The 18,671-nt window shown below is 38.5% G+C and overlaps 6 protein-coding genes across 12 annotated transcripts; 3 read left to right on the top strand and 3 right to left on the bottom strand.

Annotated features, from left to right (window-relative positions):
• Positions 1–108: 108 nt before the first annotated feature.
• On the bottom strand, positions 109–6,473 carry AT4G32620 (Enhancer of polycomb-like transcription factor protein). 2 transcript variants are annotated; one of them, NM_119414.4, is made up of 5 exons: positions 6,238–6,473; positions 3,678–6,032; positions 2,003–3,571; positions 1,320–1,575; positions 109–1,217 (listed from the first exon to the last, which is right to left on the bottom strand). In NM_119414.4, exons 2-5 carry the CDS (start codon positions 5,946–5,948, stop codon positions 694–696), a joined length of 4,620 nt encoding a protein of 1,539 aa, NP_194988.2. In that variant the 5' UTR covers positions 5,949–6,032; positions 6,238–6,473; the 3' UTR covers positions 109–693. The 2 variants fall into 2 exon arrangements, with proteins under 2 accessions (NP_194988.2, NP_001154281.1); NM_001160809.2 differs by having other exon boundaries at positions 406–1,220; positions 6,238–6,468.
• Positions 6,474–7,482: 1,009 nt separating this feature from the next.
• Positions 7,483–9,832, top strand: AT4G32610 (copper ion binding protein). Its single transcript, NM_119413.4, has 3 exons — positions 7,483–8,339; positions 8,741–9,005; positions 9,179–9,832. Exons 1-3 carry the CDS (start codon positions 8,019–8,021, stop codon positions 9,538–9,540), a joined length of 948 nt encoding a protein of 315 aa, NP_194987.2. The 5' UTR covers positions 7,483–8,018; the 3' UTR covers positions 9,541–9,832.
• A 106-nt stretch (positions 9,833–9,938) lies between these two features.
• Positions 9,939–11,715, top strand: AT4G32605 (Mitochondrial glycoprotein family protein). The gene is made up of 3 exons (NM_001085012.3): positions 9,939–10,225; positions 10,387–10,712; positions 11,304–11,715. Exons 1-3 carry the CDS (start codon positions 10,052–10,054, stop codon positions 11,485–11,487), a joined length of 684 nt encoding a protein of 227 aa, NP_001078481.1. The 5' UTR covers positions 9,939–10,051; the 3' UTR covers positions 11,488–11,715.
• A 59-nt stretch (positions 11,716–11,774) lies between these two features.
• Positions 11,775–14,571, bottom strand: AT4G32600 (C3H4 type zinc finger protein). Of its 2 annotated transcripts, none has more exons than NM_119412.6 (5): positions 14,242–14,571; positions 13,239–13,958; positions 12,917–13,042; positions 12,535–12,823; positions 11,775–12,457 (listed from the first exon to the last, which is right to left on the bottom strand). In NM_119412.6, exons 2-5 carry the CDS (start codon positions 13,904–13,906, stop codon positions 12,179–12,181), a joined length of 1,362 nt encoding a protein of 453 aa, NP_194986.2. In that variant the 5' UTR covers positions 13,907–13,958; positions 14,242–14,571; the 3' UTR covers positions 11,775–12,178. The 2 variants fall into 2 exon arrangements, with proteins under 2 accessions (NP_194986.2, NP_001329839.1); NM_001342161.1 differs by having other exon boundaries at positions 11,807–12,457; positions 13,239–13,996; positions 14,106–14,559.
• Positions 14,572–14,969: 398 nt separating this feature from the next.
• Positions 14,970–16,627, bottom strand: AT4G32590 (2Fe-2S ferredoxin-like superfamily protein). Of its 5 annotated transcripts, none has more exons than NM_119411.4 (6): positions 16,308–16,621; positions 16,109–16,222; positions 15,847–15,900; positions 15,616–15,678; positions 15,308–15,370; positions 14,970–15,175 (listed from the first exon to the last, which is right to left on the bottom strand). In NM_119411.4, exons 1-6 carry the CDS (start codon positions 16,497–16,499, stop codon positions 15,140–15,142), a joined length of 522 nt encoding a protein of 173 aa, NP_567899.1. In that variant the 5' UTR covers positions 16,500–16,621; the 3' UTR covers positions 14,970–15,139. The 5 variants fall into 5 exon arrangements, with proteins under 5 accessions (NP_567899.1, NP_001320114.1, NP_001329817.1 ...); NM_001036695.2 differs by having other exon boundaries at positions 15,047–15,175; positions 15,612–15,678; positions 16,308–16,592; NM_202935.2 differs by having other exon boundaries at positions 15,047–15,191; positions 16,308–16,592.
• Positions 16,628–17,380: 753 nt separating this feature from the next.
• On the top strand, positions 17,381–18,279 carry AT4G32580 (Thioredoxin superfamily protein; the record flags this gene model as incomplete). Its single annotated transcript, NM_119410.3, has 3 exons — positions 17,381–17,551; positions 17,626–17,700; positions 17,802–18,279. The coding sequence occupies 3 exons, from the start codon at positions 17,381–17,383 to the stop codon at positions 18,036–18,038; spliced, it is 483 nt and encodes a 160-aa protein (NP_194984.1). The 3' UTR covers positions 18,039–18,279.
• Positions 18,280–18,671: the final 392 nt, after the last annotated feature.

The following is an 18,671-nucleotide window of genomic DNA, read 5'->3' as shown; positions in this document are numbered from 1 at the left end:
CCGACAAAACTGCTAACTTCAAAGATTTCCCGCCGTTGGAATTTCTCTCACCACCTTTTCTTCTCTCTCATTTTTCCCAATGTTTTACAAATTATAAGAGAATACTAAATTTTTGGAAGAGTATTGACAAATGTGATTTGTAACTAATTTTTGTAATTATATGACTACATGGCAAGTGTTGCAAGTTTGACTTCGTTTCAATATTTTTCAAACTTTATGATCTTGACTAAAATTGAAAAGAAGGCAGAGAAGAAATATGGAGAAGAAGAGCACCGCAAAATACTTGCAGTAGAATAATCTTTTTTTTGCTCAAACTAAATCTCTCTACCAAAAGAAGCCTAATAAACCAAATTACTTACAATCTCCTCTTTTCTTTTTTCTCTCTTTTTTTTTTTTTTTTTTTTTACCATCTCCTCAATTTTTGTCTCTCTTCTTAACCTACTAAGAACATTCCCAGCCGATGGGTACATGAGATCAAGTTTCAGAGTCCCAGTTCGGTGTTATTGCTGCATCAAAATATAGCTTACTTAAAGCAGAGGGAGGCAAATTTCTGTACAGTGGAGCTCATCTGGGTCGTTTTTTAATTCGTGTCAAGACCAGCTCGTGTGTTGAACAGGACATGTCGAATCACTATCTCTTCTTTTGCTCAAGAGGTGACAATACCCAGACTTAACAAGAGTGGTATCTATTGACTCATCCTTCGCTTGAGCTTTCTACCCCATTGTTGTTGCCTAGGTCCTCGGAAGAAGCTTTAACTGCCTCTGCACACATGAGAGCAGCTGCAGCTTTCTGGATCGCTAGATCTGCTTTGTACCTCAAACTCTCTGCTCTTTCCCGCTTGAGCTTCGCCAAAGCGCATGCTCGCCTTGCAGCACCAGCTGCATCTCGCAATTTGTACTCATCAATGTCTGTACTATTCCGTATTCCTTCCACATCAGGACGCTGAGATCCGTTGGAGTAACAGACAAGATTGGAACTGGGGCATTCAGAATAGCCTGCATCCCATCGTTCACTCGTATTCCTCTTCCCATTGATTCTTTGCGACTTGTTTTGGTGATTCCTATGATATCCATTTCCACCGCTCGAGAAATATCCCATGCCTAGGTCACGAGGGGAATATGTTCCTGGATGTACAGAAAATTCATTCGAGTGCTCATAGCTTTGATTTGAATATAAAAACCTCTCGTCGCCAGAGACAAAACCAACAGGTCTTCTTCCTGCTAGAGAAATGGAAAAGTTGGATTAAACACAGACTTCATTTTGAAAAATCAGAGTCAATAGAGGATTTATAGAATATCAAGCAGGTAAAAACGAGTTACCTGATGAATTACAGCCATCATAATCTCCCAAAGCAGAACTATGTTGAGCATAAACTGAGAGTTTCTTCTGTGACCTGTGTTTTGTTCCCCTGTGTTTGACTTCCAAACCTCGAGGCTTAAAACAGAAAGCAAACATCGCTGGCTTCTCAGTAGGTGACTGTTTCTTCTGCGACCCACAGGAATTTGGAGTGTTTGCTTTGCTCATAACCAACTCCCAGTCTTTGAGCTCCCTTTGATATTTTTCCCATAGAGGTGGCTGAATTGCAAGGGTAGAAAACAAGTGTTTACGTTAGGCAAAATTAAAAATATTGCAGCAGAGTAACTACATTATTGTTGAGCTAGCAAGTAAGACTAATCAACAAGGAGTAAAATCAACAGACTATAGAAGATGCTACAGTTATGGACTTCCAGACATCTTCGTGCACAACAAACTGGAATGCAAAAAGATGCAATTTTCCCCCTAATAGACGTTCCATTTGCATAAAACACCCACATCATTCAATATCCTGAAAAGAACACTAAGTAATACCTACTACTAGACATAGCCTTATTGTCCACAATTCTGCATTTCCCCCGATTCCAAAAAGATCTATGTTGAGCCTAGTCATGCAGATTTTTAAATCTCAAGAAAAACATGAAAACCAAATAAATAATAAAAGATGAAAAGGCATCAGAGATTGTACCTGAAGATGCCTGATCAATGGCATTCCCTTCCTCTGCCTCTTTGTTCTCCAAAGCTCATATATTGTTTCCATTGCTTCCAAGGATCCAACTCCAGCCGTCAATTCTTGAATTTCGATTAAGGTAAAGTTATCACGCTGCTTTACAAATGAAGCCTTCTCAAACATGTCCATTGCCTTCTCAAACATGTCCTCAGTGATCTCACAAGAGCCACTATTCTCAGCACTCGAACACTCACGAATTCTCAAAAGGCACTGCTCATCATCGCTGTCCATGTCATACATAACACGTGAAGGATCTAATGCCATCTCAACATCAGTTTCAGTCTGCCGAAAATATTTAGAAGAACTGCGAATAAATTCAGTTTCTGTTCCATCAAAATTATCCCTTTCTATCATGCGGATGCCAGGAATAGGAATATTTCTAACTAAAGCAGCCCGAGTATTTCTATTGTAGCACTCTTCATGCATCTCTTTAAAAAGGAACCACTGGCCCCTATCAGGGAACTCCAAGGTCCAATCTTTTCCACCTTTCCACATCATAGCATGTGTAAACCTATTCACTGACCCAGGTTGCAGAAATTGATGTGCCCTGTGTGAGTATTTTGTTGTCCCTGAGATTTTTACCGCAAGTCTCCATTCATTATTATCAAAAGGTTCCAGGAAAATCTGAGCTCCATATTCTCGCCAGCCTCTATCACCAAGAGTGACTAATACATTGGCATCACATAAACTAGACTCGAGATCTTTCTGAATACCTTTGGTAACATCAGCGGTAGACCTTCTAATTCTTTTGTTCGGCATCCCCTTGAGCAGGGAACCTTTGTTTCTAGAATCAGAACCCCCAGAAGGCAATGAATAAGACACTTGGGTACGTCGCTTCTTAGGTCCATTTGCCAAATTAGTGTTCAAAAAGTCTCCCTTTGAATCCGACCAACCATGCGAGAGATGGCCATTTAAAGAACTTTTACTTCGGTTCCACATACTTCTTGGGGCAGTGGCCTTTGGACTTGAGTTGCTACTACCTTGAATATTCAAGGCCAGATTACTTGACTGCGGAGTACCATCCTCACAATCATCAGATATTGGAACTTGAATACTAATCCCATTCACCGAAACATTAGACCTGGTTTCATGCTTATGTCTGACAACAGAAGAACTGTATGACATCCAGTTTTCAGAATCAGACCCCAGCTGCTGACTTTGAGACGGAGTATGAAGGTCTTTTGACTCTTGCGCTCTGGAAGAAGTGATAATTGGTTCATCAGTTTGGCTCTTACTCTTGAGAGACAGTTCAGAATGCTCATTTGTAAAATCTGCCATATCACAACCTCTATGTGTTACCAAATCGCGTTCTATTCCTAGGAAGTCTGCTGAATCATGACCCAGCTCCCTTATCATGTTCAAGTGTAAACTGAGTAACAGTGTAGGTGGCCGAGCAGTAAAAAGAAGTGCAAATGGAGACGTATTTTGCTTCTTGTAGCAAACAGATGTGGGCCACGCTTCAGCAGATGATGATCCTCTAGAAACAAGGCCTGAGCTGATTCCATGCCTAGATCTCTTCTGCATAACCTGATGTGCAAGATTAAAAAAAAAAACGAATTGGTATGAGATAATAGAAATAAAAGTATAACCAACGAAGCAATGTACCAGAACATTCATTAAAGAATCACTGTACCTTCTGCAGGACCTTCATGTTATTGTGAGTACACTCTGCAATTGATACTTGCTTAACCAGCAAAGAATGTCTCCTGACATTCTGTTCCAAGTATGACCACTTTGAATGTTTCACCTCATGGAAACTGTAGATTTGAAATCCAAGCTGCCTTTGGAAACCTGGGATGCAAGAAACTTGGAGACCAATTGAGAAAACTGGCAACTGCAAGTCAGCATCCGCTCCTTGTGCTCCTTGCTTATTAGAATGATCTACTACCATCAAGATACGGAAAATCAATTGAACAACTTCCATTAAGCAGCCTTCAAAAATTAGATACCTTAACCCATCTTGGTTATTCAGGAAAATCATTTCCAAACGAACTCTTGGCCACAAAGTCACAAGTGTACCATGACGAAGCAAAAGAGCAGCACGTGAAAGCCAGTCAACATCGGCCATAAGAAAGTAGCTCATCAAGGAAACACCCTGTAGGCTGAGGGACAACTCAAATTGCTCTGATTCATTCCACGGGCAACAAAGCTCCAGATCCCCAGAATCTTCAATAGGCAAAAACTCTACACCAGGATCCGGACTTTTTGATACAAGAAACTGCTTCAAAAACTCAACACTATTGTAACCTGACTCTTTGTAGATATCCTTCTTTGCTGTATGAAGTCTTCTCCTACAATAGACAATAGGAAATATGCTACCATTCCGAAAACCAGAGCTTTCCAACTCGTTTTTACTTGGTCCAGGTAATCCACATGATGCAAGAGAACTAGCCGATCTATCTGTGACATCCCCATTCATTTTAACAGATTCATTAGATGTCATTACGTCAGTTTTTTTCCGCTTTTGTACAGCCTTAAGAGTGGAGGATTTGTCCCGATGTCTAGACCGAGCCAACCATGTGATGATTGGCTCTGATTCCATGCAGCTATCATCTTCTAGCTTTTCCTTCTGCTTCTCCTCGTCTTTGCTGGAAGTATCATTCCCTTTTACTTTCTGAGTAGACTTTGACTCTGAACAACGCCTTTTCCGCTGATTTTTTCCAGGAACTTCAGAAGGAAACAACAGAATTTTGAATCTTTCACCCTGTAAGTTGATCCACTCCTCATCACGATCATCATATTTTACATGATGCAGGTTCTTGTCTCCATCGAAACCATCCACAAACCCATGATACCATCTCTCATCCAATGGCCAGAAAACTTTAATCTTTTTGTTTAACAACCAGTGTGAATCCACATCTGAAAACAAAATTTCATAAAAGTGGCGTCTTTTCCGAACTTTACCCTTCCCATCATCATTATGTCTCCTTGGTCGCAACATTCTATCATCAGTGTCATCTGAGACACATTTAGAACTAAGCAACTCGGACCGAGGATCAACTGAATTCTTACCAGAAGGCAATGGATGCAATCTACTCGCAGATGGTGAACCAGGAGTAACAGAATTTGAAGGAAACTGGGTACAGTTTGGATCAAACCGTGAAGACAGCATTATTGCAGCATTAGCTTCAAGATTCTCCTCATCATCTTCCCGTGATACCTTGGATATTCTACCAGAAGCATCACCTGAAGACTTGGCCTCTTTTCCCACGCGTCTGTTTGATGCTGAGGACTTCCTTTTTCTGCTGTTACTATTTCTTTGTTTAACAACAACCAGCTGATCATCTTTCACTGGAGACTGATTAGAATGCCCATTTTCCAACTGCAACGGAGCTGCGGAATTAGATTCTTTGATATCTTTGTCAGAGTCCTTCTCTTCAACTTTAGAGGGTTGATCCTGAACACTAGATTCTTCAGCAGTAACCTTAGGGATATTAACAACCAGCTCCTCCTGACTATCAGACTCCCCTGCAGACTTCTGTGCTAGGCCATTCTCAAACCTACTCCTCCCAACAAAATCTCTCCTGCGTCTAGGAACATAAATCGTACTACTTGCCAAACCAACAGAAATCACTTGAAGCCCATTACTGTCACACAATTTCTCATCCAAACCCACCTCCTTGGAGTCCTCCAAATTGTGCAATATAGTGGTGCCATTGCATGCCTTATCCAGAATACTCTCGTTCTGGCTACCTACTTTCTTAAAACTACTTAGAGAAACAACTTTCCTGCTCTTCTTGTCCTGCTTCAACTGATCACCATCAATCCCAGACCTATGTTTTCTTTTAAAGCTCTTATTCACTGAATCCTTGGAAATGCTAGACTTATAGAGCGTCTTAAGATCTAAAGACCTGGATTTCTTCGAAATTCCCACTCCATTAGAGTTACCTAGTCTATTTTCCATGAAAGCCACCTCGAACCAATACCCAGAATCAAAAGCCAGCAGGTCTCAAATTCCATCATATACGCAAGCAAACATTTTTCAGATCTGTGACACCAAAACCAAACCCAGAATCACAAAAAGTACCCAAAGTATGATAAAAGAAGAACACACAAGTCACCCAAAGAAACAGATCAAATCCCACTTCAGGAAAAAACTTTGCATTGAAATCCAAGCAATTGTTTTTTCAACAATCAAGCAAAATTTAACTGCAAAAAATTAAAAAAAAAAAGAGAGAAATTTGCATGCCTACCTGCATCACTTTATCAGACGAAATCGAGTCTCTTAAGGACCTTTATAGTCGCCACAATCCCAAAATCAAAATTAGGGTTTCGGTAAATCGGACTGCGAATCGGATCCCTAAATCAAACAATCGAAAATTTCCCAAAAGTATTCGTTCAATTTAGCCGAAAATAAAAAAAGCAAAATTTGCTTCTTTTTTTTTTCTTTTTTAACCGGGAGAAACGGGAGAGCTAGGGTTTCGTCTGGTTCCGCGAGAGTAAGGTTTTTTCAGTTATAAAGAAAACATATTCCAAATAAACATCGTATCACGGGTACCGTCCGATGGAGACGCGTTACTATATCTACGGTCCATATTTAGTTTCGAAATAAGCACTAAATTTTTAACTCTGCAACAGAAAAGATATAATGGACGTTCGAGATTCTCAGCTGCGAAATATTTGTTTGGACGGTCAGGATTTAAAGATTTCTTCAGAGAGAATAATTTATTGTTGTCACGTGTGTTGCTAACCTACCGCAATCTTGTGTTTGTCCACCTAGCCAACAATTGTTAGAGACATCATTCAACTTAACAACTATTATTACTAGAATACTAGGGGATAATTTAAGTATAAAATCATCACATTACAGTATTATCTTTTTAATAATTTATATATATATATATATATTATTGTTATTTTCTTTTAATATATAAACTTCATTCATCCATTAGCTTAACAATTTTCCAATATTTTGTAAAAATATATATATACATATTATTAGGAGTTTTCGGACCATATTTAAGTATTAGTGTATTACTACCTTATTATGTGTTTAAATATATATTTTTATTAAATATAGACATATAGCAAAAAGAATTAGTAGTAGAGAGATTGATTGGAATCAATTTTTGATTAATTATATAGTGTAAACTAAGCTTTAAGAATATTTAAAAAATAGATTTGGTTTCCTTATAAATATGAATTAAGGTCATTATTAACGTATCATAAGATTTAGAGCAATGTATAAACACAAGAAGAAAAACAATAAAAGTTCAGAAATTCCTTTTTCGATTCAAAAATACGTTAAAAATTGACAAAATATTTTGGCGGGTGGATTGTATATTGGAACCCAAAATTTGCTTTTTTAATACAGAAAAATAAAATAAAATTGGCTTAATTGGAAAAACTAATATTGAGTTCATAAACCAAATTAAGGTTTAATTAGACAGTCTAATCCAATGTTCGGTTCAATTTTGTAATCAAATGTTCGGTTCAATTTTGTAATCAAATGTTCGGTTTGATGATCCATAAGAGAGGAGATAACATCCCAAATAGAGACAGATCCCCTTCCCTTGTCGTGTAGCCCAGTAGCTCTAATCGCTACGATTGCTACACACCACATCCCTTAAGAAAACCCTAATCATCTCTCTCTCGCATTCTATAGGAATCGCTTCCCGAAGCTTCCAACATTCTCTTGTTTCTCCTTTGTCTCTCAATTTCAGTTTCCTATATTATACGCTTGTATTAATCACCAGTATACATTTTGTCGTTTCTGGGTCTGGAACCCTAGTAGTTATTATAGCATCCATCGCTTTCTTCAATCGCCGTCCATCAGAGTTTCAAGGGATTTGCTTTAAAGATCAATCCTTTCCTAAGAAAATAGCGACAATTCATCAGCTTTTCCTTTCCCATCCTTCATTACCTTAACTTACTCGAGATTCATCTTCCAGCTGAAATTGTGAAACTTCGTTTCTGGGTTTTTATCAGAAAACACTCTGTGACTTATTGTGTGGTGATCGAGGAAAGAAAAAAGATGGTTGGTGGTGGAAACAGGAGAGATGAGGGATCGATGCCGATTCAGAACACCAACTTGTTTGCTGCTTTGGATACTTCGAGGAAGAAGAAGAAGTCTGATAAGGCTGGTAAGAGCAAAGCTTCCTCTAAGAGAGAAGATTCACAGAAGGAGCCTGAGCCACAGGTTTTCTGGGCACCTACGCCTCTCAAAGCAAAGGCTTGGGCTGATATCGATAGCGATGATGAAGATGATGATTATTACGCTACCACTGCTCCACCTCAGTCCCTGTGGAGCACTTCTGAAGCCTCCCATTCAGATGCTAAAGACGTTCCCGCTGAGGTCACAAGTCCAAATCTTTCATATATATGTTGATTTTGGGTTCATCATCATAGCTTTATGCATTTCACATGTTGAAAATTGTAACACTGGTTTAATATGTCTCTTGCAATAAGCCTCTTTAGATTTCAAATGCTTCCACGAATTGAATGAGTTGGCCTTTTTTTCTACTGTTGTTATCTCGCTTAGGCTTAGGCTTGTGTTGTCTGAATTCTGAAAGGGAAATTAATGTTATTGTGAAGTAAGCTGCTTTGTCTCCTGAAGGTTCATATATCTAATTGCATTGTTATCGAAATTTTTCTAGGCAATGTAAGTTTGTTGTGCAATGGTTTCTCTAAACCGTGGTTGTGTGCCTATCTGTTCATTTGTTTCTCATAGAGATGCATTTGATTTCAATGTCGCAGGAAATTGAAAGCGAAGAAGACACTCTTGATGATGGAGATGATGATGATGTGGAGGAAGATCACGAGCAGGGAACAGAGACACAAGTTCATCCAGAAGCAGAGCCTGAGGTGAAAAAGGCTCCTGAAGTTCGTGCTCCTCCTAAGGAGGCAGAGAGGCAACTTTCCAAGAAAGAGAGGAAAAAGAAGGAACTTGCTGAGCTTGAGGCTTTGCTAGCAGATTTTGGAGTTGCAACCAAAGATGAGAATGGTCAACAAGACTCTCAAGGTATAGCACAATTTCACTTTACTATATTCACTCGTTGGTAACAATTCTACTCTACTCTATTCACTCGTTGGTGATATTTATCTGTGGATACCTTTCTACGCTGAGGTATCACTGGCTGAGAAAACCATGTTATGGCTAATACTGATAGACGTTTCTTCTGCAAATATGAACAGATAAGGGGGAGAAGAAAGAAGTGAATGATGAGGGAGAGAAGAAGGAGAACACAACCGGAGAATCAAAGGCCTCAAAGAAGAAGAAAAAGAAGGACAAACAGAAGGAGCTAAAAGAATCCCAGAGTGAAGTGAAGAGCAACTCGGATGCTGCAAGTGAGTCCGCTGAGCAGGAGGAGTCTTCTTCTTCCATCGACGTCAAAGAACGGCTAAAGAAGATTGCATCAATGAAGAAGAAGAAATCAAGCAAGGAGGTTGATGGTGCTTCAACAGCTGCTGCAAAGGAAGCAGCTGCGAGGAAGGCAAAGTTGGCCGCAGCGAAGAAAAAAGAAAAGAAAAACTACAATCAGCAACCTGTGAGGTGAAGAAATCAATCCACCCACCGTTGTGATATGAACATAGGTTTTGTTCATATGAGACTTACTTGCCTTGAACAAATCTTTTGATGGGGAATGTGGTTGGGTCGTGTTTTAGAGTTATGATAACTTTGGATCTTTTAATCCTATCACAATGGAACATGACAAGAAGAAACTCTGTTTGAATTTTTCCTTTTACATACATTCTTTGCTCATCATGGTTATACTTGGATTTGTTTTATCTCCCACAACAATTTCTACTTCTTGATCTTACATATTATTAGTTGTGGCTAAGCCAGCGCTTAATAAAGTTAATCTATGAGTCTGAATCGACAAAATCAATTGATTATTTTAATTATATGTTTATCAAACGAATTAGATCATATTTTTGACAAACCTAAATAGGTATATTTCTCTTGCGGTTTATTCGACGAAAAAGAAAAGTTGGTACAGTATTTATTTTACTCTCTTAAGACAATTCGTCGTGTTGCTTGCTACTCTCGACGACGGAGAAGTAGAAATGTGGAGAAGAGTGATCGGAAATGTCGCCGTCCGGCATCAATTACAGCGAGCGCTATCTAGTAAAGCCGGTGGAAGTGGAAAGAGCGCCAACGTTTCAGCTGCAGTGGATTCGATGCTTCTGCGTTCCCTCAAGGAACATTACTTAGAGGTTTCTAAGATGACTCCTCCTCCGGTTCGTTCCTCCTCTTCTCTCTCTCTTTCTGTGTTTTCTCTCTATGTCTCGTCTTAGGTACAACTGAAATTTCAGTACTGTTACTTAAACCCTAGCTTAGCTGCTGCTTCCTCCACTTAGGGTTTATGGTGGGATTTACAGATTTTTGATTGATTTTGCAGAAAGTGAGTCCTCCGTCACCATTTGAGATTGTGAAAGGGTCGCTTGAAGGAAGTACTGGTGCTGTTCTGAAGAAATCTGTTGGAAATGAAGAGATCAATCTTTTCGTTATGCGCTTGGCTCACGGAGGTGATGAAGAAGACGATGGTGGGATCAACCAGTTGTTCCTTCATGTTGCTGTATCAAAGCCAAATCAGCCTGATTCTTTGCATTTCCTTTGTGGCCTTTACCCTGATGCATTGGGTATTCATTCTGTTTCCATGAGGCCAAAACTTGAGGCTTTGGAGATGTCTGATGATCCTACTCAATACACAGGCCCTTCTTTTGAGTGAGTTTCTCTCTTTTTAACTTCTTTTTAGTGAGTTTAGAGACTTACTCAATATATGCTTGCCTTTCTAGTTATTCAGTTGATGGTTGAGACCTTATAGGTGATTCATTTCTGTTTTGAGCTGTCTCGTCTTGCTACACTCAGAGCTCTCAAACTAAGAATAGGCCAACTAAGTATATCGTCATTCTTAAATAATCTCTGACTCTCTCAAGGATGATTTTAAGAAACAGCTTATCTCTTTTGTACCAGTTATTGAGGAATGTGAATGTAGAATAGAATGGTGGTAGATGTGTTCTAGACATTTCGATTTTTCAGTTTCAGTTACTGCTCTTCCTCATGTGACATATTTGTAGTGCAGTCTCACTATTGACACACAATCGGTTTGTTTCTATTATGAAGCCTTTGAATCAAGGATTTGTCTCTTGTCATGTTCCTTACATTCTTCTCTCATTGCATTTCTCAGTTTTAAAGAAGAGAGTTTGTGCATCCTATTCAGCATTCTGTTTTCTCTGTTCTAAAGATAATGCGTAACTTACAATTGATAGAAAATTCACTCGATTGGCAAGTAAGTGTTTCTATTTGTTTTGACAGAGAGCTCGATGAGAAGATGAGAGATGTATTCCATGGATTCCTAGAGGAACGAGGTGTGAACGAGAGTCTCTTCCCCTTTCTTCAGGCATGGCTCTATGTAAAGGATCACCGTAACCTACTGCGATGGTTCAAATCAGTTGGCACGTTTGTTCATGAAAACCCATCTGCAGAAAACACCGCCTAGAAGGACGTGTCTTTTCGGTCTCTGGATCGGTTTCTGCGGTTAATTTTTTTAGTATGGCACTATACCGCTTTTAAATGTTTCAGGAACTGAATCACTTTTATTTTCAAACCATTTCAAAACATATGCATCCGAGATTAATGTTAAGAAAAAGTTCTCTATTCGACTGTGTGAGCTCTCTCTACTAAAGGCAAAACTATTATGATCTTTATGCTTCTTGTAAGTTACCGGTTCTCACACTAATTTTACCGAGCCAACGAGTCAGTGTCTAGTAATTCAAAAACTAAGATAACAAAATCGTTGAAGCCATTAAAAGTTTTGTGGTCCAGTATAAAGGTATAAATATTTTATTTGGTTTATTCTAATTTTTCGCAGAGAGACCATGAATGAGGCACTTTAGCTGCACAAGGTCTCGAAAGATCCCTGGCTCTCGTATAGAGGTGGTACTCGTGACAAATTCAGAGAATAAATAAAAACAAGTATTTGGAACACGCTCAAACTCAATCACCGATTCTCGAACTCTTCTACACTCAAGAGGTTCCAATTCACAACGGCAAAAAGCATTTACAGAACAGGATCTTCGCCGTGTCTTTCTTCACCTTCTTAGCAATGAGAAGCAAACCCCATTTTGTGTAGGAACATCGCCAAACGGCTAATTTGCCGTTTTCTCGGACATAGAGCAAATCTCGAAGATCTAGATAACATTATTGGCCAAACCATTCTCAACTCTAAGTTCACTCCGTTGTTGTTGTTGCTGTTGTTGATGGTTATCGTTTTCCCCAGAAGAGAGCGAGGTTAAGATCCCTTGGCTAGTCAAATCAGAGTTCTTCTCCCCAACTTCGCTCTTGCATAGAGGGCAAGAGGCATTGATCTTCAGCCATTTGTCAACGCACTCTTTGTGGAAGAAATGTGAGCATGGAAGCTCTCTTAACTCCTCGTTATTCGCATATTTCGCTAAGCAAATGCAACAGACCTGCAAATATTTTTATATTCAGCAACTTGATTGTATCTGTGTGTTTATGTGTAAATTCAAAGTGTAAGGAAACTCACTGCGTCCTCTCCTGAAATAGCTCGTTCGTTATCTGTTCCAGCCGCCACAACTCCACCTTCGCTAGTACTTGAACCATTGTCATCGCCATTACTTCTGCTTTTCTTCAACTTAAATTTATGAGTCGGCAACGCATTAATCGACTCAGGTGTGGCACCTCGAGGTTGCGTTAAATCTTCTCTATATCCGAGAATTGAGATTATGCAAGGCAAGCAGCAACATATTGTTGTACAGAGGATGAAGGGCATCGCGTAGCCAATACAGCTAAAGGTAAGAAACACTAAACATAACCTAGAACATACAAGAGAACAAAAATATGGGTCAGTCTTGGAAAATGCAGTCTGATGTTTGAGTCTAATTGCTGTATATCTAAAAGAATATCACCTGTACAAGTTAGGAGCCTCGGCAGCAGATGAATGCCCTCCAAATATCCATACATTACCTACCACAAACCACACCGCAAAGAAGCAATCCAGAGCCATTTTGAAGTATTCCACGATAACTTTAAGTCTGGAAGCCAAAATCAACGACCAAAATCATACTGACTCAATTAGATTGCAGATATTTTCAACACAAAGAAAAAGTTTAGAACAAAAGAGACATCTAAACTCTCAATTCTCAAAAATAAGAAAAGCTTTGAGAGAAAACGTAATTCAAAATCCAAACTTTCAGTTGAAACAGATCATCTAAGAACATGTGTGTTTACCTGGCAGCACTTATAAACCCAGGATATCTACTACCACGAGAAGAGGTGGTATTGGTCTGTCGACCATCTGCTTCGGATGTCCTGGATATCGAGAAGGCGAATGGTCCTGCTGCAACATTAAGATTAGGACGGTGCTGACCAGAATCCTGTTCAGAAGCCTGATTCGAATGATAATATCTCCAGTACAAAAGCGGGAGTGTAGCAACGCATCCACACGCATAACCAACAATCCAAGTGAACAAAGGAGCACGAGGATGCTCATGTTTTGACAAAGACAAAACGACAATAGCTGCAATGATCTGACCAACAGTGAGGAATAGTTCAATAGAAATCCATAAGCCAGAATTCAAAGGACTTCTTCTACGACGGACACTTCTAGGATTTGATCGCATAGAAGAAGAAGAAGAAGCTGTAGCTGTAGCTGGCTGAGGAGCAGCCATGGGAGAAACAGTAGAAGGTCTCTCTTCCTCATGTTGTAAAGGTTCCAAAACATTTGAGATTCTATCATGAGAAGATGATGATGATGCAATGGCGGCATTTCTTGGAATGTCAATGATGATGTGCTCATTTCTGCTTAGATTATTCTCTGGTGATCTTTCCATGAATCTAGAAAAAGTATCAGCTTGATTTGTAATACGATGTTGTTGTTTCAGAAGAGAAACACCCATCTAGGTATTGTCCACTTTGCGCATACCACACCATGGAGCTTAACCAAAGGTCCTGCAAATCCACAAAGAAAGCTTAAACCCTCAAATGACCTAAAACAACCACGAAAAATCATCAATTTATGTCTGTTTCAAGATTTTGACTCATCAGAATCGACCAATCCAAGCTTAATCATACATGAATTAAAGGAAAGAAACTCACCCAGATTATACCATAAAACTAGGGTAAAATCAAAGAAAAATCGTAAAAGGGCAAAGATTTATCAGAAGAACAGAAGCATATAATTGGCGCCTGGGATTAATCTCAGAATAAAATCAAGCAATTAGGGGAAACAAACCTTCTTCAATGGGGGTGAAATTTGTTTCTTTTCTCGCTGGTCGCAAGGTGTAAAATTGGAGAGCGCCGCAGAAGAAGAAGAAGAAAACCCAGAAACCAAGACAACGAATCAAATTAAGAAGAGTCAACTTTTTCAACAATCGAAATCCTTTGCTGTTGTTGATCGTGTAGCTTCTTCAAATGTATTTTGCGATTATTTTAGATTTTTTTTTTTGTGTTCACCGATCAACCAAGGGGAGATTAAAAAAAAAAAATTATGGATATAAAATTCGGAGCCAAACAGCAATCACACAAAAACTAGTATTATATATAAATAAATGTACAAAGAAAAATTCAGATAGTGATGCTTTCTTTGGCTCCTTCCTCTTTATATTTTCCCTCAACAAGAAAAAAGTAAAAAGTAAAAATGAGAAGATATTGCTTTTTGACTTTACCCCTGTTTTACGGGGCGGCGCGTAATCTAATTAGATGTTCTGAAAGTTGTCTCTTCGGTGACATTCGATAAATAAAGTGATCTGAAAGTTGTCAAAGAAACGGTTCGAATACTAAACCAAGTTCTTATTTTTTAGAAACACGTTTTCAAAGCTTAAGAAACAAATGCCATTTTCAGCTCAAAAAGGTAAAACATGCTACTGATTTTCAGATCATCATAAAAACACTTCCTACCGAATCTTCTGACCAGCTTCACTCCTACCGTATCTTTAAGCAAATTTTAAACATTTCAATCATGCGAGCTAGTTGATAGTTTCTCTCTTAAATTTCACTATCATGGCACCACATATCCAAGAACTAAAGAAAAATACGTCTAGACAAACGAATCTTCCATTAATACGAGACAACATTCATACAGAGATGTGTTATATACACATAAATCTGAGACAAATAACCTTTACATTAATTCACTTCTTCCACTGTGGAATCCGCTGCACGACAACCTATATCCAAAGCCGACTTTTCTCAATGAGAAAGATCATAAAAAGGAAAAATAAACTCTTATGATCCCAAATAATGGGCACATTAGCGTTTGCAATTTGCATATGCATAAATTGGTGTATGAAAGTAGGTACCTTTCCTGAGTTTTCTTTGTTCCCTACTATTGTTTGACATGCGAGTCTCCAAGATTCCGGCTTCTGCACAATAGTAACAAAACCCTTAAGATTTAAACAGCCAAGGCTCTTATTTTATCCAAAATTTGCATATCTAAGAAAAGTTACTTAGTAACCATATCAGACAACAAAACATATATTCACATTTAACCAGAAACAATGCTCAACATTTCATTCATCTTGTTAGTGCACATACCCATTCCAAACACTAGCAATGAGAAACTTGTGAATCTAACAATAATATAGAGAGGAGTGATCAAATAACTAGCCTTTTTCAGGTACCGGTTTTCTGTATCTGTTCTCTCATTCAGAAGATCTCTGCCATCGAGTATCTGCACACAAGAAGACCAAATGTGTATTTTTTTGCTTTGAGTTACTGGTCATCATAAGAAGACCAAACACAAATCTATTTTCCTCCATTGATATCCATGAATGCTAGAACAATCATAGCTCATAAATTCATAATCAGAATCTAATTAACATTGTATGAAGTCACTTGCCTCCACAATGCAAGTTCCACAGCTTCCTCCACCACCACAGTTCATCACTTTCCCCTAATCATCACAAATTGACCAAAATCCAAAGTTTACATAAGCCTTCAACAAACCATCTCCTCACATCAAAATCTAGAACTAAATATTTTCATTGTCTACTAAATTATTCCAGAAACTAGTTCAAACATCAAATCAATCAATGTATTAAGATTGAGAAAATCTGAAGTTAAATTTCGTAATTAAAGAGAGAGAAATCAACATAACTCACGTAAGCAGCGTAGAGTTCAATTTTGTTATCCTGCATAATGCTTCTGAGAAGCTTATCTCCACTCACAGCCTTTGCTTTATCTACCGGATATGACCCGTCGCTACCCGGCTTCGGCTGCAAAGAAAAAAACGAAAAGTCTCTTCTGAGTTTTGAAACGAATTGTATCAATAATCGACGAGAAAATCGCGCCGAGAGTTACACCGAAGAACTCGAGCTCTATCTCAAGAGGCGTCACTGCAGAAATCCCCTGAGGAGATGATGCTTGAGAAGAAGAAGAAGAAGAGCTGTTACAGGAGATTACGCGAGCTCTTCCACCTCCGGAAACTTTTCGATGCTGCTGAATTTGTGCATTGGAGAAGGTGAAGCCGAGGTTGAAACCTAACGAAGCCATTTCTTCCGGCTAAATCTTCCCGTGTTAGCTTCCGATCTCCGGCGACTTTGGTACGAAGATTCCAGAAACTAAAGCTAAACCACGAATTTAATTATGTGGACTTCATCTTCTACATGTTATAAGGCTTTTTGTCTCTGTTGTTAACCCATTAACAAGCCCATTTAACTTATTTTCAATTTATATCTTCGACTTATCTTTAAATTATAAATTGAAAAGACGTTAAGTGGGCCTTTTAGTGCTAATTTTTTCAAGCCCATTTAACTTATTTGAGTCTTGGAATATTTCACTTGGAAAACAATGCGCTAATTCCATCTCCTATAATTTCCCTGTATATATTTTGAGAAGATGGATGGATTGAGCAATTTTAAAGACAAATATTTATGTAACTAAAAAATTATTCTTAACTTTCTGATGATTTATGTCTGAGGGAAGCATCTAGTATGCATTGTTTCTGTTTCATGTGAGATAAGCAAGAAAAGTAAGTGGGAAACAAGAAAGCAGAACAGTGAGATTACCAATTGTGCAAACAATCATATCATATAGTATACTTTGTTCGCCATCTTACTGTCACTTAAACAACAAAATTCACTATCATCGTTTAGCGGATTATTTTCAACTATATAACCCAGTAAAAGATAGTTTACTTGTCATGTGGTATATTTGACAGTTATCAAACTTTTGAGAGTTTGTGACACGTACGATACAGACACAAAATCAAATCTCCCTCTCCGACCATTTTTTTTTCTTAGTTACATAAATCTCTTTTCCTTCTCCAGCAACAGAAGAATTCTGCTCGATAATAGATTGGTAATCACAAAAAGAAAAGAAAAAGTGTTGGAGATCCTTCCGAGAGAGACGCGACATCTCCTTCCTCTTCGAAGATGAGTGGTACTGTGAAGGATATCGTTTCAAAGGAGGAGCTTGATAACTTGCGCCACAGCGGAGCACCACTCGTGCTTCACTTCTGGGCTTCTTGGTGTGACGCTTCGAAGCAGATGGATCAAGTTTTCTCTCATCTCGCTACTGATTTCCCTCGTGCTCACTTCTTTAGGGTTCGTCGTCTCTGTTCGAATTTTATCTCTTTCAATTGGTTTTTGACTTTGATTGGTTTTATTTATCTTCTTAGGTAGAAGCTGAGGAACATCCTGAGATATCTGAGGCTTATTCTGTTGCTCTTGTGCCGTATTTCGTCTTCTTCAAGGTAAACTTTAGGCATATTGATTCTTTGTTTGGTTGCAATTTTTTGGCTTATTGACAAAGCTTGAATCTTTGTCACTGCACTGAATCCTTTTCTTATTGAAGGATGGCAAAACTGTGGATACACTTGAAGGGGCAGATCCATCAAGTTTAGCTAATAAAGTTGGCAAAGTTGCTGGTTCTATTACTCCTGCAAGCTTAGGGTTGGCTGCAGGGCCAACGATTCTTGAAACTGTTAAGAAGAATGCGAAAGCTTCTGGACAAGACCGAGCTCAGCCTGTATCTACCGCTGATGCTCTCAAGAATCGTTTGGAAAAACTCACCCTGTTATGTTATTCATGAATGGTACTCCTGAAGAGCCTCGATTTTTAATATCTATTGAGTACTTTCTTTATAGTTGGAATTCTTGTGGATATATATCAGGTAGCTACTTGGAGCAAACATGTTGCTAAAGTTGACCTGCTACTGTTGTTTGAAGAACACGTGCTATGTCTTGTCGTTGAAGGAATTATGTTCATATGGGAAGAACATAAGCCTACTGGAAAGTTTACCCCTAGCTCTATTGTTAACCCAGATACTTGAGCCTCCATATCACAAACATCTAGTTAAGGTTTGTGTAGTAAGAACAAGAAAAACAACACGTGTTCCCAATTCCCATATAAATGACCATTATACTTCTATCAACCCAATTAATCACAGTCCGGAGACTAGTTGATTAAAAAATCAGCTAATACTAATTTGGTGGTTTCAATAAACATCTTAAATACTCCATAATTAAACTAGATTAAAGTGGGAAAAATCGTCATGAGTAGTTGTAAAATCGATTTCATTTAAGAGTATAGAAATTCGTCATGAGTGGTTGGTTCATGAGTTCTCTCTCTTACTCATATTAGAGTAAGAAATCAAACACTTATAATCATTCAAAATTCAACAACTCTCATCTCAAAACCATATATTTAGGTAAAGTTATATGCA

Source organism: Arabidopsis thaliana, chromosome 4 (genome assembly GCF_000001735.4).
Source record: "Arabidopsis thaliana chromosome 4, partial sequence".
Lineage (NCBI taxonomy): Eukaryota > Viridiplantae > Streptophyta > Magnoliopsida > Brassicales > Brassicaceae > Arabidopsis > Arabidopsis thaliana.
The sequence above is the reverse complement of the archived record's forward strand: the minus strand, read 5'-3'. Positions and strand labels throughout refer to the sequence as shown.

Excerpts from the sequence above, each read along its gene's own strand:
- AT4G32620 (NM_001160809.2), bottom strand. The coding sequence starts at position 5,948 with ATGGAAAATAGACTAGGTAACTCTAATGGAGTGGGAATTTCGAAGAAA. Across the intron at positions 3,572-3,677 it reads ACATGAAGGTCCTGCAGAAG|GTTATGCAGAAGAGATCTAG; the intron begins GTACAGTGATTC and ends CTTGCACATCAG. Across the intron at positions 1,221-1,319 it reads TGATGGCTGTAATTCATCAG|CAGGAAGAAGACCTGTTGGT; the intron begins GTAACTCGTTTT and ends CCATTTCTCTAG.
- AT4G32610 (NM_119413.4), top strand. The coding sequence starts at position 8,019 with ATGGTTGGTGGTGGAAACAGGAGAGATGAGGGATCGATGCCGATTCAG. Across the intron at positions 8,340-8,740 it reads CTAAAGACGTTCCCGCTGAG|GAAATTGAAAGCGAAGAAGA; the intron begins GTCACAAGTCCA and ends TCAATGTCGCAG. Across the intron at positions 9,006-9,178 it reads TGGTCAACAAGACTCTCAAG|ATAAGGGGGAGAAGAAAGAA; the intron begins GTATAGCACAAT and ends AAATATGAACAG.
- AT4G32605 (NM_001085012.3), top strand. The coding sequence starts at position 10,052 with ATGTGGAGAAGAGTGATCGGAAATGTCGCCGTCCGGCATCAATTACAG. Across the intron at positions 10,226-10,386 it reads CTAAGATGACTCCTCCTCCG|AAAGTGAGTCCTCCGTCACC; the intron begins GTTCGTTCCTCC and ends TTGATTTTGCAG. Across the intron at positions 10,713-11,303 it reads TACACAGGCCCTTCTTTTGA|AGAGCTCGATGAGAAGATGA; the intron begins GTGAGTTTCTCT and ends TTGTTTTGACAG.
- AT4G32600 (NM_119412.6), bottom strand. The coding sequence starts at position 13,906 with ATGGGTGTTTCTCTTCTGAAACAACAACATCGTATTACAAATCAAGCT. Across the intron at positions 12,824-12,916 it reads GAGGCTCCTAACTTGTACAG|GTTATGTTTAGTGTTTCTTA; the intron begins GTGATATTCTTT and ends TGTATGTTCTAG. Across the intron at positions 12,458-12,534 it reads CTATTTCAGGAGAGGACGCA|GTCTGTTGCATTTGCTTAGC; the intron begins GTGAGTTTCCTT and ends AAATATTTGCAG.
- AT4G32590 (NM_202935.2), bottom strand. The coding sequence starts at position 16,499 with ATGGCTTCGTTAGGTTTCAACCTCGGCTTCACCTTCTCCAATGCACAA. Across the intron at positions 16,223-16,307 it reads TAGAGCTCGAGTTCTTCGGT|CCGAAGCCGGGTAGCGACGG; the intron begins GTAACTCTCGGC and ends TTTTCTTTGCAG. Across the intron at positions 15,901-16,108 it reads TTGAACTCTACGCTGCTTAC|GGGAAAGTGATGAACTGTGG; the intron begins GTGAGTTATGTT and ends TGTGATGATTAG.